This window comes from Tiliqua scincoides, chromosome 4, assembly GCF_035046505.1.
Source record: "Tiliqua scincoides isolate rTilSci1 chromosome 4, rTilSci1.hap2, whole genome shotgun sequence".
NCBI lineage: Eukaryota > Metazoa > Chordata > Lepidosauria > Squamata > Scincidae > Tiliqua > Tiliqua scincoides.
The window spans coordinates 57,245,413-57,257,128 of record NC_089824.1 but is presented as its reverse complement, the minus strand read 5'-3'; the positions used below and the strand labels follow the sequence as shown (position 1 = coordinate 57,257,128).

Genomic DNA, 11,716 nt, shown 5'->3' with positions numbered 1-11,716 from the left:
CCCTCTATTTTAGGTTTTAGTCTGTCATGTCATTATTACATGAAATATGACAGATGATTATAATATTATGTTATGAAGGAAAATGGTACAGTAAAACAAGTTGTGACCAGAATATTGTGCAGTTCCCTTAATATGATCCAAACTGTTATTTGAAAGTCAATTTAAGGCTTTTATCAAGAACGGAAGAAAATAAAGCGTTGCATGTGCAAGGAATTCGTAATGGAGGAAAGCACAATCTGCATCAATGCATTTTACATTAGTATTTTGAGCAGAATGCCTCTAATTTACAGAACTTTACACTCCAATTAAGCAGCTTATAAGAGCTATTAAACTTATGCCAGGCAGATTTATCTCCCTGTCTCAAACCACTCTTCACAAACCTGCTCCAAATTATTTTAACTTTATACCATATTTATCATGGACAACATTAACAATGCAATCCCAGGCATGTCTAACCAGAAGTAAATCCCATTAAGTTGAATGGGGGGGGGTTACTCCTAGGTAAGTGTGCAGCTTAGACCTACTAAATCTGCAAACACTTCCCAGGACTGGTGACTCAAATGACACATCTGATAAGATTATCCTCTAAATCAGTGGTTCTCAAACTGTGCATGGCAGTACACTTACAGGGGCATAGCAGGATGTCCCCAGCAGCCTCTCTTGGTCACTGCAATCTTGGCTGGCTGGGATAGCACAAGATCTCCTGCTAGTCACACATTGGGGCATGTGCTGTGGAAGAAGGGAACCATGACCAAGGTAAGTTTGAGGACCGCTGTTCCAACAGTAAACTAGACTGTATACACCAATACTGAAGTCCTTAAAGGTTCTGAAGCGCACCAGCTACACCAATAGGTGGCCAAATACAGGTGGCCAAAAGCTTTATAACTGGAATCCTAGTTAAACTTATGGGTTTGTCACGATCTGCACATTAAGGCTACAGAGACACAAAAGCGAAATACCAAAGACAAGATGCCCACCCTGTGCAGCATTTCTCCCTACAGAAAATATTTAGAATATCACACGAACAAGACACAGCCCAATTCTTTACAAAGGAACAGTTACTTCAAACACAAAAGTTTCATGCTTCACAATGCAGCGTTTGAGGTATTTTATTGATATAGCAATCTTATTTCAAAATGGCATTATTACAAAATGTAAAAATCCAGCTAAACCAGAAACATTGAGATTTTTTTCCTGGGCCTTCAGTCACTGATCTTATCCTCCAAATCATTCTCCACCATCTAAATCTCCACTGCTGGCCTGATTACACAGGTGCAAGATGTGCCAGAATGGCCTGGTATAGATAAATACATCAAGAAAGGCAAAAGCTGTAAAGCTAAATGCATGCAACAGGTTCTACCAGGAAAAAACCCTCAAAGGTAACCGCAGGTGAATCTAAAGAGAACTGCAGAGACAAGAGTTCTGTTTCAGTCATCTTTGTCTTTTGCTCCATGTTTAAGGATGCGTGTGAACTCAATGTAATTGAAATTGCCCTTTTTATCAATTGGTGCCTCTCTGAACAGCTCATCGACTTCTTCATCTGTAAACCTGTCTCCCATTGTCGTCAGCAACTCTCTCAAGTAATCTTCTTGAATGAAGCCTAGCAATACAAAATACCAGGGGTAAGAAAGTAGCAATCAGATTTTCATATGCAAGCACATTAGGGATGACTGCATTAACACATGAAATTTATTAAAAGTCTTTACAGAAAAGCAAAGTGCTATAGCTTACAAAAGACTTATTAACTGAAGCTAAAATGTAATATATATTACAAGCTTCAGGAAATGAGAATAAGTATCCCCAAAGCCAACACAAATGGCATATAGCTGTAGCTCTTCAGCAAGTGTTAGGACCAAAAAAGGATTTTAAAGAGAAAAAATTTGCTGCATCTAAAAGTGCCTTCAACAAGCAGAAAGGCTTTTGCCACACAATGCAGCCCTCAACTGATTCACCCCCACCACTGCAGCCCCCTGAAGACCCTTTTTACATGATAAATACATCAATACTAAAACCAGATTTGTATCAGACAGGAGAGAAAACCCTATTGTACAAGCACTGTTCACAATCCTTTGGATACAACCTATTGCACTCATTTATTTCAAAATCTGTACTTGTGTAATGCACAAAGCAAGCATTTCGTACATAAGAAATGCTTCCAAATAAATGGAAGCAACAACTATTATTCCAATCTTGGATTAGAGGTCTGATCTCAGTTTGTGATCATTGTTTTGCTTCAGAACAATGACAAGTGCTACAGTTTCCTATCAGGATAGCAACAACCTGCACTTAAGGAAGACTGCCACTTGGGATGGCTCAAGAACTGCAAGATCCAAGTTGCAAAAATAAAGATATTTTAGACAAGATTGATCATAAGAGTTTTGGCACATATTTAATTTTCATTATTTTCCAATCACAGAACTTTTCATCAGTCTGAACTATATATACTATCTAGAACTTTTAATCTTCCCAGCAAAGGCTCTGCAATCTTTTTCCTTCATAACTTGAAAGAGTAAGGGCACAATCCTAAACCCTTACGTCAGTGCTTTCCAGCACTGACATAAGGGCAATGCAGTTCAGAGGTAAGGGAACAAACATTCCCTTACTTTGAGGAGGCCTCCATGAATGACACCCAACTGCAGAATGCAGCACACATCCCATTGACACTGGTACTGGAAAGCACTAACATAAGGGGTTAGGACTGTGCCTTAAGTCACACAAGTTCTTAGTCTGCAGTCATGCACCTGAAAAGTTGTCCAAGCAGTAAAATACATTATTCAAATTGTCCAAGCAGTAAAACAGTATTTTACTGCTTGGAAAATATTATTCAAGTTGTCCAAGCAGTAAAACACATTATTCAAATTGTACACTAGTAGTATCTTAAAAAGCTGTTGCAAATACTTTATTCTGCTTTATATATTTATGAGATAAATTACAAAGTGGACTCAAGAATTCACAATGAAGATCAAAAGCAATATAATTCAACTCTTTTAGCTTCTTACCTGTTGCTTCTTCATCAAAGCAAGCAAAAGCATTTCTGATTACATCTTCTGGATCAGTGCCATTTAACTTCTCTCCAAACATTGTGAGAAACATTGTGAAGTTTATTGGTCCTGGAGCCTCATTCATCATGGCATCTAGATAGTCATCAGTTGGATTCTTTCCTACAACCAAACACGATTTTTGTTCATTCATATATTACTAGTCGTATCCCAAAACACATATTATTTAGGAAGTACAGGACAGGGAAAGTGGTCATTTTCTCCCTCTCACAGAAGCAAAGGAGAGTTTGAAAAACCAGATACAGTTAGGTGGAAGAAATAATTACCAAGTGATGCAAGCATATCATGCAGGTCTTCTTTGTCAATGAAACCATCTCTGTTTTGGTCAATCATGTTAAATGCTTCTTTGAATTCTTGAATTTGTGACTGATCAAACATAGCAAATACATTGGAAGTTGCTCGCTGAGGGCGCTTCTTCGTGGTCTTGGTCTTTGCTCTTTTGCTAGACATGTTGATGGTTGGATTCTAGGAGAGAATAAGAATAATCTCTGAATCTATAATACAGAAGAAGACATGGTAATCCATGGGACACATTTGGCCTGTTTTGCCAAGTACTTGAACCTCAAAAACAATAGCAAATAAAATTAACTTTCTAATTTATTGTAGCAAGAAAAGCTGGACCATGATAATTGGTGTACATCCTAAAATACAATTAGATAGCAACAGTTTTTTCCCCCACTTAGGTTTTGGATTATGAGAAAATTGGTGAAAAATCCTGCTCAGCCTGGAAACTCACTAGGTAGTCTTGGGCAAGTCATGTTCAGCTTAACCACAATGTTGCTGCAACTCAAATGCTACTTTGAGGGGAAAGGGCGTGCCACAAATAATAAACTATTATTTCAGGGAGCACAAGCATTCTGTGCTCATTTCGAGCCAACAACACTAGGACTTGCAAGCTATATCAGATGGTTGAGATGGAGTGCCAGCATATCCTCAAAACCAGACTTTGCTCCCATGCTATTTGGTTACTGCCTACTCTTGAGATAGTAACCTCATCGTTTTTGTTAGCAGCAGTCATCCTAGTTCTGGGAGAGTTCAGAAATCACAATTTATGTAACTAACATCCAGGATGGTGTGGTAGTTTGAGAGTTGGAGTTAGATGTAAAAAATCCTTGTTCAGCCATTTAGCTTCTTGGGTGACCTTGGGCTATCTCTCAGTATCACCCACTTCACAGGATTGCTGTGAGGACAAAAGAAGGGGAGGAACCATGTACACCGCCCTGAACTCTTTGGAGGAAGAATGGCATAGAAATGTGAAATAAACAGGCTCCTATATAGCTCTATTTTCAAATATGTTAAACTAATCTTTGCTGCATATCTCCAATTCTCTTCACCCAGTTAAATGTTCCAGTTTCTAGTGACCTTCTATTATGAACAAATAAGCCATGAATGTTTATAGTGGTTAATAGTAACTGTGATGCAGCTATAAAGTGACCAAACATAGTTGCACAAAGCCCTAGTTTAGATATCCCCTACTTACATTAGTTTGTAGGGAAAAAATATGAGAGTGAAAACATAATGATCTATGACAAGCATTTGGAAAAGTAGGGCAGCACCTTGATTAGTGCTTACACTGTTAGGACATTTCTCTGGTGGACTCACTAGTTAGGATGCTATGTTCTGTTTTTCCTTTTGTGCTTAAAACACCTGATATTACCCCATATCTGAAGGACTTGTTGGGACTATTAATTTTATACTAATGCTCCTTAAGCTATTTGTGAATGTTTAATATTATATGGGATGTACTATCATTTACTTTAAATACTACGGAAGACCATATATATAGTATTGCATCTCACAAACGCTACATTAAAAAAAAATCAGAATCTGTGAGACATTCAGGTAAGACTGTACATCATTAACAAGGTTATAACATTTACAGTGATCATCTTCTAACATAGTAAACTACTTTTTGTAATACTACTAATAAACTTTAGATATTTACAATAATAAAGTTATTTGAATATGGTAAATTTACTTGTAAAAATTTAAGTTATTTAAATAAAAGTAAATCAAATATTTGATATGAACATACTTCAGGTTTTCTGCAACCATTCTCAGTTTATCCCAAACAAAATTATTTCACTAAACAAAACATAAGCCCAAATGTCAGTTCTTATATACACCACAACTCCTAATACTTAGGTGTGTAATTTGTAAAATAACCTACTTCCATTAGCTTCCTCAAAAGCCTCAGCTACTTTAACATGTGCCTAGGCAGAACTCAAGTCCTTTAAAGTTCAGTGTGTATGTCAAAGCCTGTTCAGACTTCAGATCTTACAAAAAAACAATATAAACAGCCAATATTACCCATTAAAAGAAACAAACACAGTTGTGATACTATGGCTTTTCATACTAAGTATCTTACAATTATCACTTTCTGTTCTTTGAAACAAATTTTCATGAAGCATCCGTGAAGATACAATCACTGCCTAAGTCCATCATAACATTTTAGAATAATGGAAATATAAGATTTTGTTTCAACATGTTTAACCACTGATCAAATAAATGCGAGATTCATAAACTGCTTCTCTGACAGAAAGGAAAGCTATACATTTTTTGTCAGATTAAAAACCTTACCATCTTTCAAAGTCTGCACAGCCCAATAGCCTACCAAGCGTCTGGCTAGAAAAGATATTACACATGAGTTATAGTCTAAGGGGAGAGCCACAAATAGCAGCACTGATTTCATCCACTGATTAACTTCACCATTTAAACCTTGTGTTCCATCTACAACATTCCCCTGACACACAAGAATATAAATTACTGTCAGACTAAAAATAAGTTCAACTATAAGTCACCCAACAAACACTCAGTGTCCTTTCACAACTAGAATGGCTTAACATGCAGGGAGAAGAATGGAAGATTCCACATTAAAGATTCCATCTTCAATTCTTTATCCAGTTTTAACAGCACTCACTATCACCCACAAATGCTAAAGTTCTCATATTCAGAATCACTTCTTATGACCATTTTCCTGGACAGATAAAACTTCTATGTAGGAAAAACATACACAGTATGTATAATGGATGTGTCATACATACACTGCACAAATGTGCAGTTCTCTTCTCAGTACAATTCTAATTTAGTCAAGTCTTTAATTTATTGTAACTAGTCAAAATTATAATATTTATCCAGCATCTACTTTCTTTGCATAGAACAAGAAACTAGACAAAGTCCCCACACTTAAGCTAATGTCGTATAGGAGGAAAAGGGAGGAGAGAGGAAAAACCAAGAATAGAATTGAAGACATTATTCTAAAGCACGCATACAACTACAGTAGATCATCTCACTTGTCAAGTGGGTTATGCTGTTAAGCTGAAATGCATTACCAGATAGGCTTGGATATGCTACATCATACATAGTTATTAGCAGAAGTCAAAACAATTTTTGTCATTAACTGAAACTGACTGTGTGTAAACTAACCCATCCTAACATGCACTGTAATAGGCAGGTCAGCATATATATCCTGATATATTTCCCCTTAGTCACCCCATGAGGCTACTCAGATCAGCACCAGCAAAATTGCTTGTGCAGATCCAAGCAGCCAGGTGTAACACCAGGCTGGGGTTAGAATCTGGTCTAAGTGCTGGTCACCCACTAGTCCACCCTCCACAAAATGCCCCCATTCCACCCTTCTGCCACCCTTCCCAACCCCCTGAACCGGCCAGCCTCAGCCAGCACAAAGATACTGGTCCAGGGCCTGATCTGGCATGGGGAGGCCGGTGCACATCCTTGCACCGGCCTCTCCAACCCTGGAGTAGTCGCAAAGTGCTTTTCGGCACGTTCACAACACTCCTGGGCCAGCACAACAGATTTGCACCTGCCAAGCATGGAGTTAAGATTGCACTCTAAAAGTCATAAGGTTTTTCTGGGAAAAAAAAATCAAAATTATTTCGACCAATGTCAGAAACTGTGAACAAATTCATAGTGTGCTCATGGTGATAAGAACGTTATGGCCCAATCTAACCCAGAGCAGTGCCAGTCTGCCATTAACTGTCTGGGAGACGACCATCACAACAGCCAGAATGACAGAGAATGCTGGTGGAGAGGTCAGTGTAAGTGGGTAATGGGTGTCCATGCTAGTTGGAGGACCGCCAGGAGCCACTGGTGGTGAGGAATTCCAGGGTGGAAAGGGAAACAAGGAGGCAACAAAACTGGGCAGGAGAATGGGGAGGAGAGCAGTTCACAGGCCCAGGAGGGGGGTGGGCCTGAAAGTCAAACACAAGACTATCCGGATCTGCACCAGTTATTGAGATGATCCTCCATAGGGAGGGGCTGCCAGGGCTCCAGAAGACTTCCAGTTGCCTCCTTGGCCCTGCAGGATACAGTGACAGCCATTTCAGCACTGCTGTACTGTGCAAGCAACTCCAGTAGGATAAAGTTGTTAGCCTCATTGATCACCTGCCCAATTAAAGTTGGTCCAGTTAGTTATTTCCATTTATGTAACAATTGGAAAGTTAGAATCTAAGGAATGAATGTATTTCCATTTGTTCACTTTTTTCTTTCTAGACACAATCCCTGGCACTCTATCTCTTTAGATTTATTTACTACATATTTTGACTACAGATTTATTGCTTCAAGCAGAACAACTTGGTTAATACAGTCTATGTAGAAGTAATCATAAACTTTTTTGTTGGCATTCTTCAGTCTCAGAAGACTATGGTATCGCACTCTGAATGGTGGTTCTAGAACAGTGTCCTCTCCAGTGCGCAAAGCCTGGGTAAAGTAGATATGGAGGATAGACTGTTACCCATGCAGCAAATCCCCCCTCTCTACGTTGTTGAAATGGTCCAATGGTAAGGCAGAGGCCAATACAGTTGGTTCCAGCAGCGTTGCAGGAGTTGCCAGAATGTGACTGCGTTCAGCCATGAACTGCCTCAGGGACTCCGGCTCCAGATTTTGCCTCGAGGTTGACTCCTGAAGCCTTTTCCATAACTGGATGTAGCCACAAGGCAGTGAAGGTTTGGGATCAGAGTTTTCCTTCTCTCAGATGAGCTGCCTTCCCAGGCTGACGAGTCCCTATCTACACAGTGGCTGTTTAGTCCCCTCTCACGACAAGTACAGCCAAATGGAGGGCCTATTCTTATCCCCCAGCCCCCAGGGGTTAATCATAAACTAAACATCCAAATAAGAACATAAAATAACCAGTTGAATTTCATCAACCAAATTGCAAAGACCTATCTTGTGGATCAGATCATTTCTAAGTGTCTGCTAACTACGCATGATAACCATGTTTGTAAAAAGGAGAACAGATAATACAAGTCATCTGCTCCTTCCTTGCAAAAGCCAACTGAAAGTGAAAAGATATCTTTTGAAAGTTTTTATTTAATCTACAGTGTACTTTTAAGTTTACTATTATTGTTTATTATGAACTTCACCTTTTATTCTATATCTGTAGACAGTTCTTGCCTGTTAAAAAGCCACATCCAGGTACCCATACAGGGAAGCTTTACGGAAGCTGACTGAGGTGGAAGGTTTCCAAGCAATTTCCAGGGAATAAGTTGCACAGCTGTAATCCAGCACACATTCTATCTTAGCTTGCTGATTTAAAAATACTTTATTCTTGGCAAAGCTATATAGTCCCCAAAGCATTTTTTTTTTTTACACTGATGCTTTACCATGGGGATTCAAGCCAACATCCTGTGAACAAAAAGCCTAGTTCGCTTGTGGTGTTTCAGGAGACTGTGGTGTAAACTGCTGCTTCAGGTCTGGAAATACTGTGGTTTCTCTAAAATGATGATTGCTAAGGAGTCTGAATTTGTAATATGATTGATTAGCAATGCAATTCCACTTTTAGGGAACAGCCACAAGCATCTGTTTCATATTCAAGCAAATCAAGGAAGACAGCAATAGAACCAGAACCAAGTCATAATATTGAATACAAGACGAAACTACAAATGCATTAAGTACTCCATTTAGATTAATTTCTCTCAGTAAGTACCTTGGTTTATGTTTGGCCATAAATATATATACAAACTGTGGCTTACAAGCCTCTTTGACATATAATGTGCATCATTATAACATAGAAGATAAATAAATTTTTTAAGTTTTATAATTATTTACTGGGTATAAATTGAGAGTCCTCTGTATTAAAATGTAAGTTTAATGTTCATGAATAAATATATTTAAGAATTTAAATACTTCTTAAATATTGCAGCTCTTAAATAATCTGTGGTTTACTGAATGGGGCCCTAATGTCAAGCAAGTTTGGTCCTCTTTGACAGGCAAGAGCTAGCTGACTTATTTAATCAGCTAAACTTTTACTTCTGAAGTAGTTTAAATGAGGTTTGCATGGTAATGAATATTGTAATGGAAATCTTAATAGTGTGAAGCTCCTGCTTTAACATGGTTGGACACTCTATGAGGGCTGGAAAATATTTCAAATTCCTGTACACCAGCAACAAATGCTGAGGGCTCAAAGATTTTTCCAGACCCACATGACTAACTATCCTTATAGATGTAAGTTTAAGCCATGTTTAACCACATCTGTGGTTACTATGCACTATTTTAACAGAGAATATATAAGTGGCGAGCCAGGGAAAATTTTAAAAACTCTGCCATATTCCACACAGAGATCTACTGCAAATTTTACCTGGTGATTCACTCAGAATACATTTTAGGGTTTGGCTACTGTAACAACGGAAGTCGTCAGAGTCCTTTTTGCTTCAAAGCTGTTATTGAGCACAGACTTTGAGCAGTTCACTGAGAGTGACCAGAACTTTTCTCAAACAGCGCATAACCATAGAGGTACAAAGGAGGCCTCCTGGCCTCTGGGAAGGTGAAGGAAATACAAACAAGTTTGCATTTCATGCAAATGTAAGTTTGAGGAAACTCAAGTCCACGGTTTCCTGCAGCAGCACAAAAAACTCACTGAGAAATAGGGACTAGCAAGGGGACAGTGGCTGCAGCAGCAAAGTTCAGAGATGCAACAAATGGGCTCTTAAACCCATTTCTGCCCAGCCCACAGGTGTACACATTTGGTTCCTGTTGTGTATATGCAATGCTGGGCAGAAATTGTTTAACTGAAGCCTGATCCTATCCACACTTTCCTGGGAGTAAGCCCCATTAACTCCAATGGGACTTACTTCTGAGTAGACAGACACGCATAGGATTGTTCTTCACCCACAGCCCCAGTGCACTGGGAAGGACCTGGTTCACTGAGCTCTCCTACAGACTAGGCCTGAGTGGATCCATCGCCATCGGTTTCTGCAGCCATTTCCTGACAAGGGGTGGTGTCAAACTCACAAACACACTTCACTAGAGGTAGTGGGTACCACCCACTGGGGTGGCTACCACCCACCTAGACGGGTGAGGTGAAGGGTAGTGGGCACCACCCACTTGGGGTGAGGTGGGGGGTAGGAAGAAAAGACGCTCCCTTCCCCCCGCCGCCTGACAACGCCACACAGGCACTTGTGGCTCCCGCCCCACCCTCCGTGGGTCGCCAAGACCAGGCAGGCCACGAGCCGAACAAAATGGGGCTGGACGGAAAGGGGAGGGGAGAGCTGCCCAGCCCATTGGCGGCGGAGGGGGTGACAATTCGATCCCCCCTCGGACCGTGGGCGCTCCCCAGCCTCTCGCCTAGGTGGCAGCAGCTGGCGCCGCCATGTAGGGCCGCACCCTGCCCGGGCGCGCCTCCTGAGGGGATCGAACGACACTCAGCAGTGGCAGCCTGGGCCGTCCCACCACCGAAAAAGGATGGGGGTCGCCTCGAGCCAAACCCTCCCCCGAAGTGGACTCACCTGAGCGGCCCCGGGAGAGAATCGGCTGAGGAGGACCAAAGGAAGCGCCCGCAGCGGCACAGCGAACGATTCGGACGGCACTTCCGGAGAGCGCGGCGACGGACGAACTATTGTCGGGCCGCCCAGGACGGGAGGGGAGGCGGGGGGAGCCTGTCGCCGGCAGGGAGGGGGACTAGTCAGGGCCTCCAGAGGCGAGCACGGAGGAGAGCAGAGTCGCTTCTCCGGCTCCTTCCGCCGTCTAGCGGTCGGCGCAGCCCCCCAAGCCCCGGCGAAAGGATGGCTGTTGGGCCGTCCCCCCTCAACGGGCGTTCGAATTGGTTCGGTCCGGTTGCCTCACTGCATTCCAAAAGAAGAGGGCGGGGCCCGGGAAGGGGGTGTGGGCGGGGCCGAAGCGCGAGTACAGGCCGATGCCCTTGTAAGGAAATCGCGAGGCTTGTTCCTGTTTGTCGGGGATGGGGGTCGACTCCGCGGGGGCGGTGACGTCACAGAGTTCGCGCGGGTCGCGGTGACGCGTCTGGGTTGGAACGCTGGCGCGCTGAGAATTCGGCTGCCTGGCAGGGGCACGTGCTCCCCTGGGGGGGTCTGGGGTGCGGCCGTGCACTGCAGGGCTCCTCCTTGCCAAGCCCCTGGGACGGCTGCAAACTCAGCCACGCCGGGAATGCCCCTTCAGACACCAGAGGGAAGGCGGTGGCACAGCCCTCCTCCTGCAGTCACACTTACGGTGGCTGCACTGCCCTGCATCAAAACACATTTCTTTGGGTGCCAGTTCAGCGCGTGGTTAGTCTGTGGAACTCCTTGCCACAGGAAAAAGGTGTCTGGGGGGACAAACTCTTGCAAGAGACGGGTGAAGTGGTTAGAGGGATGCTCTTTTCCGTCTCACATTGCACCAGAACCAGGGGACAGCCGCTAAAATGG

At 42.2% G+C, this 11,716-nt stretch overlaps 1 protein-coding gene across 1 annotated transcript; it reads right to left on the bottom strand.

Moving 5' to 3' along the window:
• Positions 1 to 1,093: 1,093 nt before the first annotated feature.
• MYL12B (myosin light chain 12B) lies at positions 1,094 to 11,119 on the bottom strand. The gene is made up of 4 exons (XM_066623311.1): positions 10,802 to 11,119; positions 3,326 to 3,524; positions 3,000 to 3,161; positions 1,094 to 1,600 (listed from the first exon to the last, which is right to left on the bottom strand). The coding sequence occupies exons 2-4, from the start codon at positions 3,507 to 3,509 to the stop codon at positions 1,428 to 1,430; spliced, it is 519 nt and encodes a 172-aa protein (XP_066479408.1). The 5' UTR covers positions 3,510 to 3,524; positions 10,802 to 11,119; the 3' UTR covers positions 1,094 to 1,427.
• Positions 11,120 to 11,716: the final 597 nt, after the last annotated feature.

Excerpts from the sequence above, each read along its gene's own strand:
- MYL12B (XM_066623311.1), bottom strand. The coding sequence starts at position 3,509 with ATGTCTAGCAAAAGAGCAAAGACCAAGACCACGAAGAAGCGCCCTCAG. Across the intron at positions 3,162-3,325 it reads TGATATGCTTGCATCACTTG|GAAAGAATCCAACTGATGAC; the intron begins GTAATTATTTCT and ends GTTTGGTTGTAG. Across the intron at positions 1,601-2,999 it reads CTTTGATGAAGAAGCAACAG|GCTTCATTCAAGAAGATTAC; the intron begins GTAAGAAGCTAA and ends TTGTATTGCTAG.